The 20,757-nt window shown below is 39.3% G+C and overlaps 6 protein-coding genes across 13 annotated transcripts; 4 read left to right on the top strand and 2 right to left on the bottom strand.

Annotated features, from left to right (window-relative positions):
* Positions 1-9: 9 nt before the first annotated feature.
* On the top strand, positions 10-2,484 carry LOC127252254 (nuclear transcription factor Y subunit B-1). Of its 3 annotated transcripts, none has more exons than XM_051276374.1 (6): positions 10-144; positions 257-505; positions 908-1,043; positions 1,282-1,374; positions 1,484-1,534; positions 2,156-2,484. In XM_051276374.1, the coding sequence occupies exons 2-6, from the start codon at positions 270-272 to the stop codon at positions 2,198-2,200; spliced, it is 561 nt and encodes a 186-aa protein (XP_051132331.1). In that variant the 5' UTR covers positions 10-144; positions 257-269; the 3' UTR covers positions 2,201-2,484. The 3 variants fall into 3 exon arrangements, with proteins under 3 accessions (XP_051132331.1, XP_051132330.1, XP_051132328.1); XM_051276373.1 differs by having other exon boundaries at positions 908-1,186; XM_051276371.1 differs by having other exon boundaries at positions 908-1,186; positions 2,153-2,484.
* A 690-nt stretch (positions 2,485-3,174) lies between these two features.
* Positions 3,175-5,997, top strand: LOC127252237 (pentatricopeptide repeat-containing protein At3g09650, chloroplastic). The gene has a single exon (XM_051276328.1). It carries the CDS (start codon positions 3,446-3,448, stop codon positions 5,621-5,623), a length of 2,178 nt encoding a protein of 725 aa, XP_051132285.1. The 5' UTR covers positions 3,175-3,445; the 3' UTR covers positions 5,624-5,997.
* On the bottom strand, positions 5,802-7,350 carry LOC127252257 (40S ribosomal protein S23). The gene is made up of 4 exons (XM_051276377.1): positions 7,239-7,350; positions 6,447-6,602; positions 6,236-6,362; positions 5,802-6,134 (listed from the first exon to the last, which is right to left on the bottom strand). Exons 1-4 carry the CDS (start codon positions 7,241-7,243, stop codon positions 5,994-5,996), a joined length of 429 nt encoding a protein of 142 aa, XP_051132334.1. The 5' UTR covers positions 7,244-7,350; the 3' UTR covers positions 5,802-5,993.
* A 674-nt stretch (positions 7,351-8,024) lies between these two features.
* On the bottom strand, positions 8,025-12,454 carry LOC127252240 (interactor of constitutive active ROPs 2, chloroplastic-like). Of its 4 annotated transcripts, none has more exons than XM_051276337.1 (4): positions 12,176-12,454; positions 10,856-11,016; positions 10,115-10,289; positions 8,025-9,767 (listed from the first exon to the last, which is right to left on the bottom strand). In XM_051276337.1, exons 2-4 carry the CDS (start codon positions 10,873-10,875, stop codon positions 8,145-8,147), a joined length of 1,818 nt encoding a protein of 605 aa, XP_051132294.1. In that variant the 5' UTR covers positions 10,876-11,016; positions 12,176-12,454; the 3' UTR covers positions 8,025-8,144. The 4 variants fall into 4 exon arrangements, with proteins under 4 accessions (XP_051132294.1, XP_051132296.1, XP_051132297.1 ...); XM_051276339.1 differs by having other exon boundaries at positions 10,856-11,013; XM_051276340.1 differs by having other exon boundaries at positions 10,856-10,945.
* A 2,608-nt stretch (positions 12,455-15,062) lies between these two features.
* Positions 15,063-18,319, top strand: LOC127252242 (uncharacterized). Of its 3 annotated transcripts, none has more exons than XM_051276352.1 (7): positions 15,063-15,630; positions 15,927-16,342; positions 16,579-16,770; positions 16,855-17,094; positions 17,178-17,395; positions 17,480-17,734; positions 17,826-18,319. In XM_051276352.1, the coding sequence occupies exons 2-7, from the start codon at positions 15,949-15,951 to the stop codon at positions 18,045-18,047; spliced, it is 1,521 nt and encodes a 506-aa protein (XP_051132309.1). In that variant the 5' UTR covers positions 15,063-15,630; positions 15,927-15,948; the 3' UTR covers positions 18,048-18,319. The 3 variants fall into 3 exon arrangements, with proteins under 3 accessions (XP_051132309.1, XP_051132308.1, XP_051132307.1); XM_051276351.1 differs by having other exon boundaries at positions 15,063-15,640; XM_051276350.1 differs by having other exon boundaries at positions 15,063-16,342.
* A 954-nt stretch (positions 18,320-19,273) lies between these two features.
* Positions 19,274-20,239, top strand: LOC127251573 (uncharacterized). The gene has a single exon (XM_051275311.1). It carries the CDS (start codon positions 19,274-19,276, stop codon positions 20,237-20,239), a length of 966 nt encoding a protein of 321 aa, XP_051131268.1.
* The last annotated feature ends 518 nt before the right edge of the window (positions 20,240-20,757 follow it).

Genomic DNA, 20,757 nt, shown 5'->3' with positions numbered 1-20,757 from the left:
TGAGTAGATAGAAACCAACGGTGATGATAAACCTAGCCATTTCTCAATCTCTCAATCTCAGTCGTCGTCTGCTACCCGTTTCTCCACCCTTCGATCTTCGTCTAGCGTGCTATAAGACGATTTCCGCGAATCCCATTGCATCTGGTAAGCACATCGTCACTTGCTCGCTCTCTCCTTACTGTTTGCGTTTCTCCCCTCTCTGTCTTTGCCTGCGCTATGAGTACTCCTTACCTAGGGTTCCGTTGCGATTTTGTAGGTTTTTTGAGCGTATGGCGGACGGACAGTCGTCGCAGGGAGCCCTCGGGAGTCCGGCCGGCGGAAGCCCTGACAGCGGAGGCGATCAGAGCCCCCGCTCCAGTGTGCGTGAACAGGACAGGTTTTTGCCGATCGCGAATATTAGCCGGATCATGAAGAAGGCGCTTCCTGCGAATGGGAAAATTGCCAAGGATGCGAAGGAAACTGTGCAGGAATGTGTTTCGGAGTTTATCAGCTTCATTACGAGCGAGTATGTGAAATTAATCTTCGACTATTTTGGTTGCTGCTTCATGTGTGTTAGATGATGCAGAATTGGCTGAATTCTGTGTTATTTTATCTTACTATTCATTGTATGATTCTTCGATTGGTTGTTTATTGTAGTACCGATGCACATACCTCTTTGTTAGTTGTATGCATGCCAGTTGCTTCAGGGGAATTTAGGCTTATCTTTGGGAATGTGCATTCGTACATACAGTAAGCATGCATATGTTCGTGTGTGTGTAATATGCTGTTACTTTCTTTTGAAGAGCTATTCATGAATGGGCTGGTGATTAGCTACTTTGGGATGCCTGTCTTTAAATGCACATTAATATATATGTTTCTTCCTAAAGCCAAAAGTTAAGTCATTCTTCTTTTTGGTTTCAATATAAAGGGCAAGTGATAAGTGCCAGAGAGAGAAAAGAAAGACCATCAATGGGGATGATTTACTTTGGGCCATGGCAACTTTAGGCTTTGAAGAGTATATTGATCCCCTTAAGGTGTACCTGGCTAGGTACAGAGAGGTAAGTGTGCTTATTTTGATTTTCTTGTTTATTTTTTATTTTTTACTGCCTTCTATGTTAGAGAAATTGCTTTGTGTTACACTGATGCGACTGATAAGTGATTTTGGTGTCCTGATTTACCTGGAATGCTCTTCCTATGGCAGATGGAGGTGAGTTAATTCGTATGCTGGTTTTTTCAACCTTTTATAAAACTTTATGCGTATGATTTGGAAACTTCAAGGTTTTTGTTCATGTTTCCCAACAGGGTGATACCAAGGGATCAGCCAAGGGTGCAGATGGATCTGCGGCCAAGGATGGTGGTGGTCATGGTACACAACAATCAGTTCCTGGTCCTCAGGTGCCTCTTCATATATTCTCATCTCAATTTTCTCTCTGTCATTATTGCCATAATATTTATGGATGTCAGTCCAAGCATCATTGATTCAATATCTTCTTTTATATCTCAGCTTGTTCACCAGGGTTCTTATCCTCAAGGCATGAATTATGGCAACACTCAGGTACTCCCACCAGTTATTTTTCTGTGCATGATTTCATGGTCCTGCTTGTCATCATATTTAGAATTGTCAACGAAGATTTACTTTTGGTCTGTTAGTTTGAGTTTGAATCATGTCTTTTAGCATTCATATGCTCCTAGTCCTAGATTACCTGGTCAGATGAGATCAGCTGCTGTCTAAGTTGAAACTTGAAATGTAGAAATTGAAGTTTTTGAGTTCTAACAATACTAAGTCTTCCAAAAGTACTTTATTTGTTGAAACTATTAGCTGTAAAATTGTTGTTGGCTTTGGTGCTCAGCTGACCTATCATCATTAACTTTTGAGTCCCAATCACTAATGTCTAAAAGGAGTAGTGATGATTCTGACTGGCTTTCTGTAAACTGCCCCAAGAAGTTTTGTTACCCAGTAACATACTGTTAAGTTGCAGTGGAATTTTTTCAACTATATTTTACTAACTAAAGACTGTTTTTTTATACATGTGATCTTTTAGTGTGTATTTAAATCAGAAAGTTGCATTTATCTTCTCTTACAATCTAGCTATCCTGTCAGCCATATTATAACTTACAAGCTGTTCCAGACATTTCTTCTCTATTAATGTTTTTGGTCTTCTGGTGTTTCCAGCAGCAAAATCAACAACACATGATGGTTCAAATGCCGGGCATGGATTAGAATGGACAATGGAGAACAAGATCCGCTGCTGAAGAAGAAGATCCATGGTGCCCTTGTTTGTGCTGCTGTACTCTACCCTACCCTACTCTACTCTACCCTACCCTACTCTACTCTACTCTACTCTACCCTACCCTACTCTACCCTACATACTATGTTTTCATGTGTCTTGTCGTGTGGTGTCATGTGGTGCCATAGCTATACTCTTGTCGTAAGTGTAAGTTTGTAAATTCTGGAGTTGCTCTTCAGGGGAAATAACGGATGGTACCTTATTATGGTTTGCAGAACTCCATCTTAATATACTACTATGCTGCTGGACCGTTTTACAGTGATGCTTAAACAAATAATTAGAAATGTTTATATTTTGAATATTTCCATGGTAGCAGAGCAGGGAAGGCTCCGTTCCAGACCGGGAGGTATAGCCGTAAAGCTAGCAGTGCTCCATGCTGGGCTCGGGTTTTTGAAAAGGTAAGGTAGCGTGTATTTGGTTTTGTAAAAAAAAAAAAAAAAAAAAAAAAAAAAAAGAGAGTATATTATATCCTTTTTGTTGAGTTTAGGAAATGCATTGAGTATTTTAATCTAAATTGTTGTTTGATTTAATATGAGTAATTGTATTTAATTAGTAAAATATAAAATAGTTAATATTTTGCTTAACATTTTGTGGGAAATATTTGTGAATAGTAAAGTTTTGAAAATTCATTTTCTTTTCAATTTGAATGTTTGGAGATTCAAGTGTTTTATTAAATTATATGAAAAATATATCTTTATTATTATTATTGAAAATAGATTTTTCTTAGGTGGTTTACTATCCAAATTAATTAAATGATCGATTATATTTCCTTGAGTCGACATGTATTAAACCATTAATTTAAACCATCTGTACAATTGGAAAATTAAGTTTTAATATTTTAAATATGAATAATTTTTTTTTTTAATGAATCCGCAGTCATTATCATTATTCGAAAGTGCGTACTTCGTCAAATCCGGACGTTTCTTTGCACCACTGGACCTATCTTACAGGATTGCAAACTATATTTTTTTTTGTTGAGAGAGAGAGAGAGTGATGAATAGGTGACGTGCAATAGCCGTGGACCAATCCACCTAGAAATGTTATGTAATTGTACTTCAGTTCTTTTCCCGTTGTCCACCCAAAATCAACAAAATAATTAAAATGAAAATCAATTTTACCATTTCGATAAACCGTCATTCATTATAATCGTGTCCACGCTCCCACCAAATGGACCAGTAATGAACGCCCTCAGCCTCCGCTGGGCTGCGCCGGCGCCGGCGCATGTCTTCTCCCCCGCCTCTTCCACCGCCAGGCCGCCTTCTATGCTCCGGGCGAACATAGCAGAAAGTTCCTCCAGTACATATCTTTCTTCCACCAACAAATTGTCCGGTTCCCAGGATCAGGCACTACTAGCGCTCCTCCAGCAAAGGAAAACCGACGAGGCCTGGCTACTGTACAGCCGATGCGGTCATCTCCCAAACTCCACCTGCCTCAGCCGTCTCGTCTCGCAACTGTCGTATCTCAACTCCGCCGAAGGCTTGACGAGAGCTCAGTCAATTATCCAGCGCCTCCGGAACGAACAACAGCTCCACCGCCTCGATGCTAATTCCCTCGGCCTTCTCGCGGTGGCCGCCGCCAAAGGCGGACACACACTGTACGCTACGTCTATCATCAAATCGATGCTGAGATCTGGCTATCTCCCCCACGTCAAGGCGTGGAGTGCTGTCATAAGCAGGCTCGGCGCTTCCGGCGACGATGGACCGAGCGAGGCGATTAAGCTCTTCAATTCGATCACAAGGAGGCTAAAGAAATTTGGGGATTTGGATGTGGTTAAGGACTCCAAACCAGACACGGGAGCCTACAATGCTGTGCTCAATGCTTGCGCCAATATTGGCAACGCCAGGAAGTTCCGCCAACTGTTCGACGAAATGCCTGAGTTTGGATGTGAGCCCGATGCACTTACATACAACGTGATGATTAAGTTATGCGCAAGGGTTGAGAGAAAGGATCTGTTGGTGTTTGTTTTGGAGAGGATAATTGAGAAGGAGATACCATTGTGCAAGACAACTTTGCACTCCTTAGTTGCAGCATACGTAGGTTTTGGTGATTTGGAGGCTGCTGAAAAACTGGTTCAGGCTATGAGGGAAGGCAGGAAAGATCTGTGTAGCATTTTGAGGGAATTGGATGACAAAGATGATGATGATTCAGATGAGGAAGAAGAACTCAAAGAAGATCCCAAAGATAGAAGTGATGATATATTCGATATTCTGCTACCAAATTCGACTGATTACAGCAGTGAGCCTCCAGAATTGCCGGCAGCAATCACACCGGATTCAAGAATCTACACAACCTTGATGAAAGGTTATATGAACGCCGGGCGTGTGGCCGACACAGTGAGGACACTCGAAGCAATGAGGCATCAAAAGGACAGCAATAGTCATCCGGACCATGTTACTTACACCACAGTTTTGTCTGCATTCGTCAAGGCTGGATCGATGGACAAAGCCCGGCAAGTGCTGACCGAGATGGCTAGATTTAATGTCCCTGCCAATCTGATCACATACAACGTTCTGCTGAAAGGGTATTGCCAGCAACTGCAGATCAACAAAGCAGAGGAACTCATCAAGGAGATGATCAATGATGTAGGCATAGAGCCCGATGTGGTTTCTTACAACACGATGATCGATGGATGCATAATGGTGGATGATTGTGCAGGCGCGCTTACATATTTCAATGAGATGCGAAGCAGAGGCATTACCCCTACAAAAGTAAGCTACACCACATTGATGAAAGCCTTCGCATCATCAGGTCAGCCGAAGCTTGCCAACAGGGTGTTTGATGAGATGCTGAATGACCCGCGCGTGAAGGTGGATTTGGTTGCATGGAATATGCTGGTTGAAGGTTATTGCAAGCTTGGGCTGGTTGAAGAAGCCAAGAACATCATTCAAAGGATGAAAGAAAACGGGACCTATCCAAACGTCGCCACATATGGAAGTCTTGCAAATGGGATATCGTTGGCAAGAAAACCGGGGGAAGCTTTGTTGCTGTGGAAGGAAATAAAGGAGAGATGTGGGATTGAAGAGGCTGGGGAGGAATGCAGCTCTCCTTCGCCCGATCAACAACCTCTTCTAATACCGGACGAGGGACTTTTGGACGCCCTCGCGGATATTTGTGTGAGGGCTGCTTTCTTCAGAAAAGCTTTGGAAATTATTGCTTGTATGGAAGAGCATGGGATCCCTCCCAACAAGACAAAGTATAAGAGAATCTATGTAGAGATGCACTCGAGGATGTTCACGAGCAAGCACGCGTCGAAGGCAAGACAGGACAGGAGGAGGGAGAGGAAAAGAGCTGCAGAAGCTTTCAAGTTCTGGTTGGGGTTGCCTAATTCTTACTATGGAAGTGAATGGGAGCACTGAAATTATAATCTACAGATGGGGATTGTATATTCATAGGTGTTGTTAATTAAGTTAAGCTGTACAATCAGTGAAACTCACCTGTACAAGGTAATGATGGATTATCTATTTGATATGTTTAGCTTCAAGAAAAAGAGTTGAGGGCACATGTATATGATAAAAAAATTCCAACCAGAGGAGAGACGATATTAAAAACACACATTGAAAAACTGTTGTTCATAAGAAGGGATTTAGAACAAATGATGTATCAAGTCACTCAATAGTAAAATCCTTAAACAGAATGATACTGAGATATTGATGCAGCAGTTCTTGACTTACGCAAATCTAGTAACAAAAACTTAACTCAGCATTGAGATGATTTCGAAGTAAATAATTAAGATCTAGGCTTCTCCTTCTTCTCCTTGAAAAGGGCCAAGAGTGAGACTCCAGACACCTTCACAACCTTGAATCTAACACCAGGAATATCTCCCACGGCATGTCCCTTTCGTCCAAATCCAGCGATCAAAACTTCATCCTGCAACGGAAAAGATTGCAAATTTTTGGAAGTAATTAAGTTGGATTAGAGTAATGTGGAATAATAATAGTAAAGTAAATATAATAATAACATTAACTCACATTTTCTTCAATGAAATTTAAACATCCATCATTGGGGACGAATGCAGCTATCTTTTTGCCATTCTTAATGAGTTGAACCCTAGCACATTTCCGAATGGCAGAGTTCGGCTGCTTAGCTTCAATACCACTGCATTACCACAACCAGAAGCTTAGGTTTTTAGTTACATTAAAGATGCAGACTAAGGATAGAGTGGATGAAATGGAGTCTCACATCTTTTCAAGCACAATGCCTTTGGCATGAGATGATCCCGCAAATGGCTTTTTCCATTCATTGCCAAGGTGAGATTTCTTGTAGGCTTTGTCGGCCCATCTTTGTCTCCTTCTGTGGGACTTGAGCTTGCGCCCAGCTCCCATACCATGTGTCTTCCTGTGACACAGACAAGCATGAAAAGTGGACAATTTAACAAGAGAAAACAGGAATAACTGGCATGGATACATTATCCATTTTGGATTCTAAGTAATCTCTTGATTTCAATTAAATTAGGAATTGATAGTCAGAACAACCAACATAAAGCATGAACAAAAATAATCACAATATCAATCAACATTGCACCTACCATGTACTAAATCTAGTTATGTTGGTCGCTATAAACAAAATATAGCCACTCTTATCTGAACAATTAAATTGAACGCAAAGCAAAAGTCTTTCACCGTATTGAACCTATACAGATCTGTTATAGAAAACGAATTCTGGCAGAGCGAAGAACACAATATACCAAATAAAAAGGTATCCAGACGCGATAAAGTAGTAAACTCGATAAGTCCCTTAAGAATACATAGATGTTGTAATGTAAATGTCACACGAGCATCCCAAAACCTCCAAAAAATATTAAAATCAAGCCACTCTATAAAAGATATCATCAGTTCAGCCATTCAAAATCACAACAAAGCATATAGACATTCAAAAGAAGAAGAAAAAAAAAAAAAAAAAAATCCACCGAAAAACCACAAGAAAGATGCAAACTACGAATCACCAAAAATGCAATAAAATTTGTACACGTACCCCATGATTGCAGAGCAGAGGCAACAAAGAGAACAGAGGTAGGGGTTGAGAGCTCGGGAGAAAGAACAGGACTGCCGACTCGCACAGAGGTGTAAACCCTAATCCACAAAGCGAAGATGGATCGTCTCTGAAGGTATTTATAGCAAGATATCATTTTGGGCCTGTATATGGGCCTAGAAGCCCAATACATGCTTTTGACGAAAATATGGGCTTAATTAGTCCCAATAATTATTCGTATCCAAATTCCAATTAGTATCATTTTTATCAACAGATCCAGCTTACCTGCCAAATAATAACAATAATAATTTTTATTTAAAATTAATTTCATAAGCTAGATTTTTCACTTTATCTGAAGCATATGCATTATGAATCCTGTGGTCGAATCTACAAAATATAAACATTGTCGCTCTGTAAATCAGATCTTACAAGACAATGGAGATTAATACCATATGCTCCGGCTCAGTAGACAATAGAGTTTTGAAAGTTTAGGGTTTATTTTTTTTCTATTTTGATTTGAAGATTATTTTTTTGAGATAAGAAAATTGTGTGAAGTATTTTGTACAAAAAGAATACATATTTATTACTCTTGAAAATTTTGAGAATTTCATATGATTGTTTTGGGACAAAGATATATATATATATTTAATATAATATTTTTGAAAAAAAAAAAATTAAATAGAGGCAACAAAGCCAAGGTTTTGCAGCTACAAGAACAAGTGTGTGTTCGTATATATGACAGGCATGAAGGTAAGGAAATAGTATTTGTTGAGAGGCAGCTAAAAAAAAAAAACATTGAATTAATTCTTGAATTATTGAAAACCAAAATGTTGAAAATTCATAAATTGGCCATGAAATAACTATACACCTCACTCACACACAAATATAATGAGTTGCAATTCAAACTGTTTACTTCTGCCCTTTCTTCCACAGCACTCCTATCCTTTTCAGCATGTTTCCATTTCTCTTCTTCGGCGAATCCTCGTCGTCCGTGTCTTCAGATTGCGAATAGCTCAACTTTGTGTCGTTACTGTGGTAGTCGAAAGATCCTGTCTTGTCTATATACCTGCCGTGATCATCCGTAGATAGCATTGCTGTGGCAGCTTCAGCAGCCTTCCTCCATTGATCACATTGCACCTTCAACCTCCTTAGTTCAGCTTCCATGTCGAAGTTAGCAGCCTGAGCTGCATCGAGCTGCTCGGTGGCCAGTGCAGCTTTTCTGAAACTTTGATTTGCTTCCTCTGTTAAAGAACCAAGCTTTATTGAGGCTTCATGTTCTGCAGCTCGGGCAGCCTCTGCTAATGCATGTGCTTCTTCATTTGCTTTGCTTCTTTCCTTTTCACTCATCTTGATTTCAGATTTCAGAATCTTGTTTTCTTCGATCACAGTTTGTAACTGCAACTTTGTACTTAGCAGATGAGCCTTAAGATCTTCGAGCTCTGAGAGTGACTTCTTTAGGTAAGCATCAAGTTCATGTTCAAGATTCAGTCCATTGTTCTTGCAAGACATGCTTTGTAATTCCTTTTCTTTCTCAATCAAAGTTGTCCTCAGTTCCTCAACTTCATCCCTGCTTTCTTTTAGCTGTTTCTCCAGTTCAGCTGCTTTATAGGATGATTCCAGTTTTGCATGCTCTATTAGTTCATAGGATTTACCAATCTTCAGGGTGCTTTGAATCTGCTCGTCTTGATATCTTCTTTCGGCAGCTTCAAGTGCACCTCTCAGTTCACTGACTTCATTTTTCATACTGCTAATTTGAGTTTTCAAATGTTCAGATTCATCAGTTTTTACTCCAATCTTACCTTCGGCCATAGGAAGGATCAGCGTCTTATTGTGGTCATCTCGATTGGCTTGGAGGATGCTGATGAGTTCCTGTAATGACTTCACTCTATTCTTGTAGTGCTCCAATTCTAGTCGTAAAGTGTTGTAGGCTTCCACGGCATTAACACGTTCTTCTTGCAGTGTTTTCCCGGCAGCTTTCAATATCTCTAGTTGCATATGAACTCTAGTAACTTCATCATTGCTTCGAGCTTCAGATACTCTGCTATCACTCAACTGTGTCTTTAATTTCTCAACCAACACAAGAGTTTCCGTGAGTTCGAGCCTCAAGCTTTGTATCTCAGCATGGGCAGACTCGGCGTGCCTAGCTTGTGAAGCTTCCGATTGGTAAGCCCTGTCTAACTGAAGTTTAAGCTTACGCATCTCGTTTATGGCAGAAGCCAAAGCAGCAGAGTCAAGTTCATGCTGCTTCTGAACAGCCTCTAGTTCTGATTGCCATGCCCTGTCTCGATCCTGTGATATCTTGCGCAGCTCCTGGACTCGAGTATCCTCGCACTCGGACAGTTCCTTCAGTTCTTTCTTAGTCTCCTCGAGTTCTGCAGTTACAACTGCAAGTTGTTTCTTAGCATCTTCTGCTTCCTGCTGAGCACTCTTCCATGATTCGTTTGAGCTCAGCTGCTGCTTTGCCTTCTTCAATTCTTCTTGGAGGTGGATGATCTGGGAGTCCAATTCAGACACTTTGTTTGATCTCTTCTTCTGAGATTTTGCAGAAGGAAGAGAAGGGGTGTGAAAAATATTGCAAGAAAAGGTGAGGGAATACAGAGGATAAAAGTGCATCAAGAAAATAATAATGCTACAGTTTTTTAGACATGCTGTAGTGAATACGTGTCCAATGAGAAACGTCAAACTAGTATTTGTGTTTTAGTCGAATGGGGATAGCATTTCTTACTACTGTCACTCCATGTATCGTCAAGAACAAAGAATTCCAGGTTTATTGCGACCAAATATGTTATGCTAAAACAGCACTAGCTTATCAGCATCTTCATCTATTAGCAGTTTTTAAGAAATTGGATTTTGGGAACTAAGAATGTATATATCTTTACCTCGACTGCCAGAACTCGTGGTGATCTCCGATCAGCAACTTTCGCACTTCTGTCTTTAGGTGTTTTGCTAATTGGATTTGGGGATGAATCAGAATCTGATCCATGAGTTTTGAGCTTCCTTGCAGTTCTAGTTGTGGCGAGAGATTGCTTCTGTGGCACATTGAGAGAACCAGGCCTGCACTTAAAAACACTTTCACTTTCAGATATGGAATAAAGATAAGATGACAAATCATATTGAGAAAGCCAATTGACAAATCTATGCAAATGAAAGCTTGAAAAAAACTTGACCATACTCAAGATGAAATCTAAAACAAACATCCATGTGAAGATGTTTGCAATGTGCATTCAAAGTATGGTGTTACAAACAACATTTTCAAATATAAGAAGATCAATCCTTGTGCCATTTAAAATTTGCTATTTCTCTTTTTCGGCCATTAGTTTTTGGAAACAGTTCAAAAATCTAATCCTCACAACTACAGAGCGCACAAAAACGTGGAAATAGATTTAGATCGCGACTCCCGAGCCATTGCTTCATAATATGAATGAGTAGAATTTACCCCTTCAAGGGAATACACAGATGATTAAGTCATGAATCATGTCGCAGGGGAACAAACCACAGATTTTGTGTCAGAAATCATTAAAATGCAAGAAAGCAGAAGCCCCAGAAAGGAGAAAGCAAGAACATCTATCCAACTAGATTATTTAGCCCCAATTCATGAATGAATCATAAACAAAAATTACCTGGGTTTAGGGGTCTGCATATTTTGTTGTATCAGAGAGATGAAGATGTAGCAAGGTAGATGCCTTGAAAGGCCCACCTGACCCACAAGACTGCAATAGAATTTCTCGAGGAATTTTTTTGTTTGTTTGTTTAAATATATAAAAACAGCCTAATCGAACTTCTGCAACGAAATCCAACTTCTAATCAATAATCAATTGAAGAAGAAAGAAGCAATACCATCCCTTCAAAGGAAAACCATAGGAAACAACCTCCACTCTACCAACCAAACCCACAACAGAAGAAAAAAATATACGAATAGAAAAAAAGCAATAAAAGGTAAACAAAAGAGGTAGCTATCAGGGGAGAAACAATATCATTATACAAACCACAATACCAAGTTTCAATTTTCCCTTTCTCTTTACTCTAGGTCATTCACTGTTTTAGGATAATATTATTGGTACAACAGAATAATAGCAAATGATAATATATAACCCACTATTCTTCAGCAAAATTATGAAGTGCTCGAGTGTGAATCCTATTTCAAAATTGGCACTCATTTATTCGGTACATTAAAGCCGCGATTCTGTCAGTCATATATTTCTATCCCCATACTGTTAATATGGCTGCCAAAAAAGGATTCTGTTCCCAGATAGGTAAAGATGGCTCTACGTTTTTAGAATGGCAAGTACGAATTATAATATAAATGGAATCTAGATAATATCAGGATGTCAGAATCCATTTTCTGAAACCGTACACGCATTTCTGGATTCAAAATTTTTCTCTGCTTGAAACGCCATTGCACTTATTTCTCAATAAAACTCTCAACGGAAATAAAATTGAAGATCACACCGCAGTGAACAACTTTTATATGGCAACCACATATAAATAATACAGACAGCTAATGTGAAAAAGAATCTCACTGAAACATGACAGCAAATAGCGAAGAGAAACAGAAAAAAAGTTTGAATTTCAATAAGAATGGATAAACACCAAAACATCGGTCTTAGCTCTAGGATTCAACAGTCAGTTCTTTTCCAGGAAACATGTCAGCCGTACCGACATGCAACATACACAGGGATTACATTTCAAGTGCCATGTTGTTTTCACCAACAGTCTACAATCCTTCTCCGCCACAAACTCCAGAAAAGGAATGCAACACAATACCTCACAGGCTCATATTTTTAAAAAAAAATCAACTAAACAATAACTCGTAAATTCCAAAACTCAAATTTCCATAAAAAAGAAATACACGATTTGCGATCAACATCCATAGCTCATATCATACACATATAGAAACCAAAATTTCGATTGTGGAACGTAAACAAAACCGTCAAACTTACCAGATACAAATCTGAGAGTGTGCGTCCTGTCCTCCACGGTAGTTCCAACAGAATGGACTAATTTAAAGATGAAACTGGGCGGCGGAATGGAGAAGATAAGAATTGCTGAGAGATGGTGGAGCTGTATAATCTCCGCTCAGCAGAGCCTGCTGTCTCCAGCTGCAGTGCGGCGGTTCCGAAATGCTTTCTGTGTTTTCTGTTCAAATAGCAAAATTGAGGAAGCCTGACTAACTAATGACTACACAAACGCCTACCTTGCCTTGTTTGGTACATACATACAATTTTTTTATATGCCTGCATTTTTAAATCTCAATAAATAAATATGTTTACCATATATTAAAAAAACATAATACCCGTGTACATAAAAAAATAAAATAAAATAATTATCGTGCGTAAGTGGTGGGCAAAGTGAGTATTCTTGGTTTAATATAAAGTTAAAATTGTCTGATTCCATTCTTAAATGTGTTACGCCACCTCGTACTGACTAGCGACTGCTAACTATATCGATCTATTTTTATTTATTAAGGCCAATAGGAGAGTCTGAATTCTAGAAATTTTAAATGAAAAGAGTGATATTTGGACAGGTTTTTGAATATTAATATTATATTGATTTATAATTAAAAAAATAATGTAATGATATATTTGTAAAAGTATTAATTATATATGTTAAAAAATAATATATATATATTTTTTAACCGTTGAAACGTGATTTGGATTTAGCGATCTACTGACCCTGAAACAAAGGGAAAAGGACTATTTCAATTGGCAGATTCCTTTTGGGCTTATCCTAATTAATAACAAATAGGTTTAAGGTTTCGGATGTTTTTGGTACTTATAAATAGACAATTATAGTTCTTAGTCGGATGACATATTGTAAATCTCTCCGGTTCCTGCCGTGAACGTAGATTGACACACCGTCATCGAACTACGTAAAACCTCTTTGTTTTTTGTTTTTTTTTTTTCTCGTTTTCTCGTAACATTAACGAATTAAAATAAAAAATAATATAATTCTTATGGAAGGGAAGATTATATTGAAGATGCTAACGAACACATCATTTGATTTCTTCCGGGAGACGCATTTTCGGCCAATCCGAACTCAGCACTAAATGCGAGGAAACAGACGTAATAATATACCAAATTAGTTGACTCGAAGTCAGTTTCAATTTCCCGATTCGAAACGTGCATTTATGATGGCATATTTAAATTCAGGGTAAAAATAATTTAAATCCCAAATTATAAAAACGAAGGCTATGTGAAAATTGATCGATTTTTTTAATTTTATTTTAAATGGCAATTCTAATACAGAAACATTCAATACTCACTCACCCGTTACTACATACACACACGCACACACGTTGAGAACAACACATTTCATGGCTTGAATCGAATGAATCACAAATATGTCTAATTTAATTGGTGTCTAAACGGTCATGTGACGTCGTCGTGGTCGCCCATAAGAATGCAATAAATGTGCAGTGAATATTGTGATGGCGACCAATTTCTAGAAAAGGGTCAAGTTGTATTTAGGTCTATGATACGATCTTATCGTGTGGATTTGGGGCACCCTCCATGGAGATTGCTGCTGCATTCAATTCAATGCCACAAACCTGAGAAGAGACGTAACCTGCGTCACCGCTGCTAAAATAAAACAGACATTTGTCGTGATCAGACAGACCTACCTGTATTGTCTACAACTGCAGTTTGTAATGAAATTAGAAAGAAGGCACCCAACAACTCAATCAAAGTTAGGATCAAATTTTTATTTAATTTATTTATGGGATGAGATGGATGCACACCTTACCCCGTATTATATGCTTCTAACAGCCTTGTGCCAGCCCTAATCTAATCACCATATGTTAATTAGGTACTCATTATTGTCAACATTATTATTATTATTATTATTATTATTATTATTGTTATTGTTATTATTATTATTATTATTATTATTATTATTATTATTATTATTATTATTATTATTATCTGGAGTTCCACCCATCTTTGAATTTGAATTCATATTAAATGGAAATGAGTTTGCAAATAATTATTCTAAGGCCCACTAAATTGGAGTAATGGAAGCTCGAAGTATATAGTATACTTTGTTCAGAGAATTTTAATTTACAAAGTTCTTGGAATTCATATCTAAAATTTTGTTCAATTTGAGTATTTTTAAATTATTGCTTCAAATAATTGGAGATCAAGTGGGTTCTTTGTCCTAATCTAAAAGAGTTGTAAAAATTCCTTATAAATTTAAAAACATTGAGAGACTACTTGCTCTAAACCAAAAACTTGAACTTTGCTGATGTATTCCCATTTCATAGATCTAGTAATTGGATTGAGTTATTACTGGCGATGACTTATCTGTTTTTTTTTTTTTTTTTTTTACATAGTTTTAGAAATATTAGTATTATATTGAGATATAATATAAATAGAGGTAAAAAGATTAAACTAATCTTATTATACGATAAATTTAATGATTTTTTGTAATATATGTAAATTCAAATGATATTTGTAATGTTAAATAAATAAGAAATACAACAATGAAAAAATAAATAGATTGTGAAACAACCATGGTTATATTACTACTAATCTTGAAAATAAGCAACGACTTGGCTGTTTCTTCCCTAAAAATATGCAACGCAACTCGCACGGCTGGGCCGGACCGGTTGTGTTGTCATGGGTCGAAGCCGTCGGGCATCACCTGAGCCGCTGACTGTACGGCTGGGCCAAACCGATTGGGCTGCACTCCTCTCAACCGGGCTAAACACGCTTTATCCCAAAATAATATTCTTATTCTAAAATTGTCTATATCTTTAATTCTCACACCTATAAAACGCTATAACGATTTTGTAATTTAGGCATAATTAAAGATTAAACCGAATGCATGTGGGGCAAAACAGCCGGCGGTATTGCAGTAGAAAGGCATGCGGCAGCATCATTGGTGTCCCCTCCGGACAAGCCGTCGCCCCAACATCGTCGCACCAAAGCTGCAAAGTTTCACGAAACTTCCACTGCTAAAATAAATGAAAAGTTACTGCACAGAGACCCATTTCCCAATCGGGAGTGGACCACCACGAATCAACAGCGCTTTTTCTTTTTGCAATTTATGGCCCAATAACTCATTCTCTCAGGAAATCTGCGCAGTGCGGTTGACTGTAAATGTTATTTTTGTAGGAGTAGGACGATAATGGTGTGGCTAGATGGTCCTTACAGCCTTGTTTTCAATGTCACTTTTGGCAAAAAATAGAAGAGAATGAGTAGTAAAGAGCAAGGAATTGGGAGCACCCTTTTGCCCTTTTCCTGGATGTGAAAAAAAAAAGGCAAACCCTCAATGCTGCTTTTGTTGCTTTTCCAATATAGAATTGATTCTTCTGAGGAATGGCCGGTTTGGATTTGGAATATTGTTCTTTTTGTAAAGCAGATTAGTTAAAGAAATTGCGAGGATTGAAGAAATTCAGGTTTCTGGGGGTAGTGTAGCTGTAGAGCCTTCTGTCTTGCTTGATTTAATTCTGTACAGCAAATTTCTGATGCAACAATGGAATGAATAAATTAAATGGGAGGTGTCTTTTGGCACTTCTGTGACATTCTCTTCTTTCTTTACAGCTGTACCTTCCTTCATCTTTATCATCTCTCTCCAAGCATTTCATCATAAAAATCACTTCACTGTGCACATTGCATCTTTATCTTCAGTTGCTGTTTCGGATAGGAAATACAGAGATTTCATCTCAATCGATTTTGCTGATGTGAGTTGCAGACTGTTTGGTTGAAACGTGTTTATGGAGGTATCTGGGGAATCTAAATCATGGAGGGAGGAGCTAGCAAGCTTAGTGGAGGATACGGGGATTAGATTCCCCGGAGATTCGATCGAAGTTTTGGGGCCGGAGTTTCTACCGAAGGCGACGGTTGAGGAAGAAACGGAGAGCCTCAAGGATCAAATCAAGGGGTTCGTTAAGGCCTGGGGAGAAATGGTGTTGGAATTGGGGAGAGGTTGCAGAGATGTTGTGCAGCAGACTGTACTGACCGATGACTCGTACATTGTGAAGAAAACAAAAGAGCCGTTGGCTCAGGTGTCGGAGAAACTGAGGTTTCTGAACGAGTTCTTGCCGGAAGATCGCGATCCAGTTCACTCTTGGTCGATCATTTTCTTCGTTTCTATCCTTGCACTTGCTGGTAATCTTTTAAATTATTGCTTGTTAGAATTTATCAGACAGCATCACTCTTTTAGTTTACTTCCGAAATCTGAAAATCTGCCAATGAAATTTGTTGTCTGTTCTTCGGTTTACTGTGTGTTAGAATTGAAGCTGTGTTAGCATTTGAGGTTCTTCTTACATGACAGATCAAGATCAGACAATCTGTTCTAAGAAGTTGTGTTTTTGTGGCAATTGAATCTCTCGTTGTATTTACAGTTCTGAGTCCGACTAGCAAGCAAGATAGCACCATTACAATGGCGAAGAAAGTTTCGATACATCCTCGCAGCGCGACACGTGTATTGCTCCCTGATGGCCGATACATGGCTTATCAGGAGATTGGAGTTCCACCCGATAAAGCAAGATACTCCATGATCATTCCACACGGGTTCTTGTCCTCGCGGCTCATTGGTAATCGGCAGCAACTCAAAACTATATATACTTTATGTAATGTTCAGAGACTTGAAAGTTTTTTGAACGATGATCATAAAACAGGCGTGCTCGGTGTGAAGGTGTCGCTGCTTGAAGAGTTTGGTGTTCGGCTCATAAGTTACGATCTTCCCGGTTTTGGGGAGAGCGATCCACACCATAACCGAACACTTACCTCATCAGCTATGGATATGTCACAGTTAGCAGATTCAGTGGGAGTGAAGGGTAAATTCTGGGTTCTCGGATATTCGACTGGCTCTCTCCACGCTTGGGCAGCTCTCAAGTATGTCCCGGATAAAGTTGCAGGTAAAAAAACTCCACTCTTAATGAAGGATTCTTGTATTTGTGTCGAATGTTTGATGACGGCTTGTGAATGTTCTTACCAACAGGTGCAGCCATGTTGGCGCCGTTTGTGAATCCTTACGACGCAAGTATGACGAAAGAGGAGATGTCTAAAGCTTGGGAAAACTGGACAAGAAGACGAAAACTGTTGTACTATCTGGCGAGAAGATTCCCGAAGCTTCTCAATTACTTTTATCATCGAACTTTTCTATCAGGGAAGCACGGGCGAATCGAGAAATGGTTGGCTATATCTCTCGGGAAGAAGGTGAAGTATTCTCTTCCTATCATTGTATCTCTTGTTAGGAGAGCTTGCAGCCATCCCTATCGATTTTCTTGGAATCGTAATCAGGATAAAGATGTCGTGAAATCGTCTTGTTTTGAAGAGAAGTGGCAAAGAGACGTGGAAGAGTCCATTCGTCAGGGCAGCCCGAAGCCATTCGTCGAAGAAGCTGTGCTGCAGGTCTCAAATTGGGGATTCAGCTTAATGGATCTTCAAGTGCAGAGGAAGTGTCTTCAAAAAGGCATTCTAGGATGGCTTCAGTTCATGTCTGGACAGGCAGAATGTGTGCTGACAGGATACAATGGCCCAATTCACATATGGCAGGTTTGCTGCACCTGTCTGTTCTTTTTCTTCCCAAAATTTGCAGAATTACTAATACTAATAATCAATTGTTGCTATGTTTGGCATGGAACAGGGGCTAGATGATCCAGTGGCTCCCCAGTCGACGCTCGAATACATGGGTCGTGCGCTGCCGACGGCGACCATTCATCGACTCCCCGAAGAGGGTCACTTCTCGTATTTCTCTCTATGCGACGAATGTCACCGGAAGATATTCTTAACGCTCTTCGGGAATCCACGAGGACCGGTCGAGATCATCGGAGACGAAAACGACGACGTCGATAATGAGGGGTTATAACATTTTTGGAGTCAATCCAAATGTGTAAAAGATAAATAGGAAGAAGCACACGGTGAAAAGGGTAGAGGTAAAAATGTAGTAGTTTGCATATGATCAAATCTTGAAGGGGAAATTTATGGAGGCAACCATAGCCATAGCCATAGCCATAGCCATAGCCTATCTTTTATGGAAATTTGTCATTTTCCTGCTGGTCCCCAATCTAAAATGGCCTCCATCTTTCTCAATTAAGTTTTGCTAATAATAATAATAAATTGACAAGCAGACAGCTTAGGGGTTTCAAGCATTTCAATAGACATCTAATCTAATCTAGAAAAACAGGTCACATTTTGGTTGGATTTGATATAATAATCATCTATAATTAACTCTAACTTTATCTATGGAAGGAGGAATCTTTTAAATCCAAAATGAAATGATGTTTGTGATATAGTTAACTTGCCCATGAAATGAAATGGAATATCTTAAGAACCAACTAAAGAGATTTTTTGCACCCCAAAAGAAATGATTTCATGAAATCAGAATAATCAAGTTTGGTAAAAATGTCTCACTTTAACCAGAAAAATAATGCACATCAATCAATCTCTTTTTCAAGATTTGGTAACTCAGTGAACAATCCAGCCGACTCTCTGATTTTCTAAAGAAGCAAACACTGCCGACTGTCTCCAAAAACTTGCTGTGTGGGCAAGAAATCTTGCCAGGTCCTACCATCCTGCAAAACTTACCTGGACCCGGACTCCGGGATCCGCGGCCCATAAAACTTACTGACGTTTTAAGACCAGAGTAAGTGGAATGGAACACAACATGGACACGTGCTAAAAGGTGTAAAAAGACCCACCCGTGCGTGCACTTTACAAAATATTTCCTTCGGTGAGTAAACCAGAAAACAGTAACCCTAATTAGAAGGTAAATAACTCGGGCAGGGCAGGCGCTCCTACTCCTAGGACCTCCCAAGAATGTACGAGATTATTTAATCCAACCACACGGTCCACACCACCTCTAATGAAACAAACATCAATGAGATAGATGCACATACAAATAAATACATACAAACAAGTTTAAACACAGCAGCAGCAGCAGGATATTGAACACGGGGAAGAGAAATTATATATATATATGTGTGTATATATTGGTATCATCATCAGTATCCATTACAGGCAGCATCGTGCAGAGTGCTCACATTTGAGCTTAATAAAAAAAAACACACAGAAGAAGAAAAAAGAAAGAAAGAAATGAAAGCTCTATCAAAGCCGCTGTCGAGCCCAGGGAGGGCAGGGGGAGACAAGTTCCCTCCGCCATTGATGCGATTCTTGAGGAGCAATGCGGGCAGCCGAAGCAGCCGGGGAAGATCGCGCTCCAGCCCATTGTTTTATCTCAGGAGCAGGAATAAGAATCGTGTCCCCATTGAGACAACTCAGGAGCCCTCCTCCCCAAAAGTCACCTGCATCGGACAAGTCAGGGTCCGCCGCGCCGCCAAATCGAAGGGCAGGGCCGCCGCCGGGAAACGCCGCCGGTGGTGGTGGTGGGTGAAGAAACCCTTCTCCTGTGGGAAAGTCTGTTCGAGATTCCGCCGGTCCAAGAGCGGGTTTGGGAGATTTTTCTGCAGTTGGGGTTGGGTTTGGAAGTTTGGGGATTCTAAGGAGGATTCATTTAGGGTTCATTCGGACAATAACAGAAAGAAGATTGATGAAGATGAAGATGAAGATGAAGATGAAGATCCCCCTACTGGTAGTAATAACAATAATTATTACAACAATAGCACGACGAGCAGAAGCAGCAATGTCGTGAGTGAGAACGACTGCAATCAGAAGGATTCTTCTGAAACGCCTTGCTCTTGTCCGCCACAAAATGCCCTAATTTTGACAAGGTGCAGATCTGCTCCCTACAGATCTTCTTCATTGGGAGGCAGATTTTGGGGCTCTCCATTGTCCGAAGAATCGAAAGGGAACAACAGTGAAGAAAAACTCCAAGAATTAGGGGTGCCAATAATCGAAAGCTGTAAGGGATTGGGGAATTCTTCTTCTGCTGAAAAAGATGAAGAAGAATTGAAGGTCAGCAGCAATGGCGGAGAAGAAGAAGAAGAAGAAGAGGGGAAAAATCCACCATTGCCATTAGTGCTCACAAGGTGTAAATCGGAGCCTGCAAGAATAGGGGAAAGGCTTGTTCCACAATCAAATATCTCAAATCTTCGTTCATAGAATTCATACATAGAAATTAGAAATAATATTTTCTCTAAAAGGTAAATTTTTCATTAGTAGATTGTGATGCTGTTTTTTGAATATGCTTATTAAAGAAAAGATTTTTACAGTTTATTGCTTGGTTGATAGATTGCTCCATGATCATCATCATCATCATCTGATGATTCCTTGAAAAGTGACACAAGAGTGCAATAGCCTCTCTTTTCTTTTATTATTGTTTTTTTCTTAAAAAAAAAAAAATCATTTTTCTTGGGTTTAGAAAAGTGGGAGAATCTTTTGTGTCAAATTGGAGATACATTATTAATGTTAATAATATTATATGGATGGATGGATGGATGGACGATGTGAAATTGTCAATGGAAAAGAGGGAGATGTGATGTGAATGAGAGTTAGTACACTGAGAAAGATGTTAGGACAGTGAAAAAACGTTTCCTACGCAGTCTCTGTGTGTCTGTGGCAGACTTTATGGGCAGAGACAGACAGCTCTTCAATTTATTTCTTGCTTGGGTTTGTGTATT

The sequence above is a fragment of the Andrographis paniculata genome, unplaced genomic scaffold, assembly GCF_009805555.1.
Source record: "Andrographis paniculata isolate CXL003 unplaced genomic scaffold, ASM980555v1 Contig45END, whole genome shotgun sequence".
In the NCBI taxonomy this organism is placed as follows: domain Eukaryota; kingdom Viridiplantae; phylum Streptophyta; class Magnoliopsida; order Lamiales; family Acanthaceae; genus Andrographis; species Andrographis paniculata.
Note: the sequence above shows the minus strand (reverse complement) of the source record. Positions and strands in the feature narration are given on the sequence as shown.

Coding starts and splice junctions, on each gene's coding strand:
- LOC127251573 (XM_051275311.1), top strand. CDS start 19,274: ATGAAAGCTCTATCAAAGCCGCTGTCGAGCCCAGGGAGGGCAGGGGGA.
- LOC127252237 (XM_051276328.1), top strand. CDS start 3,446: ATGAACGCCCTCAGCCTCCGCTGGGCTGCGCCGGCGCCGGCGCATGTC.
- LOC127252242 (XM_051276352.1), top strand. CDS start 15,949: ATGGAGGTATCTGGGGAATCTAAATCATGGAGGGAGGAGCTAGCAAGC. Junction 17,095..17,177: donor TGTCCCGGATAAAGTTGCAG/GTAAAAAAACTC, acceptor TCTTACCAACAG/GTGCAGCCATGTTGGCGCCG. Junction 17,396..17,479: donor CTATATCTCTCGGGAAGAAG/GTGAAGTATTCT, acceptor AATCGTAATCAG/GATAAAGATGTCGTGAAATC.
- LOC127252254 (XM_051276373.1), top strand. CDS start 270: ATGGCGGACGGACAGTCGTCGCAGGGAGCCCTCGGGAGTCCGGCCGGC. Junction 506..907: donor ATCAGCTTCATTACGAGCGA/GTATGTGAAATT, acceptor TTCAATATAAAG/GGCAAGTGATAAGTGCCAGA. Junction 1,375..1,483: donor AATCAGTTCCTGGTCCTCAG/GTGCCTCTTCAT, acceptor TTTATATCTCAG/CTTGTTCACCAGGGTTCTTA.
- LOC127252240 (XM_051276337.1), bottom strand. CDS start 10,875: ATGCAGACCCCTAAACCCAG. Junction 10,290..10,855: donor ATGCAGACCCCTAAACCCAG/GTAATTTTTGTT, acceptor TTTTAAGTGCAG/GCCTGGTTCTCTCAATGTGC. Junction 9,768..10,114: donor CACGAGTTCTGGCAGTCGAG/GTAAAGATATAT, acceptor GCAAAATCTCAG/AAGAAGAGATCAAACAAAGT.
- LOC127252257 (XM_051276377.1), bottom strand. Junction 6,363..6,446: donor GGCATTGTGCTTGAAAAGAT/GTGAGACTCCAT, acceptor GTGGTAATGCAG/TGGTATTGAAGCTAAGCAGC. Junction 6,135..6,235: donor TAAATTTCATTGAAGAAAAT/GTGAGTTAATGT, acceptor TTTCCGTTGCAG/GATGAAGTTTTGATCGCTGG.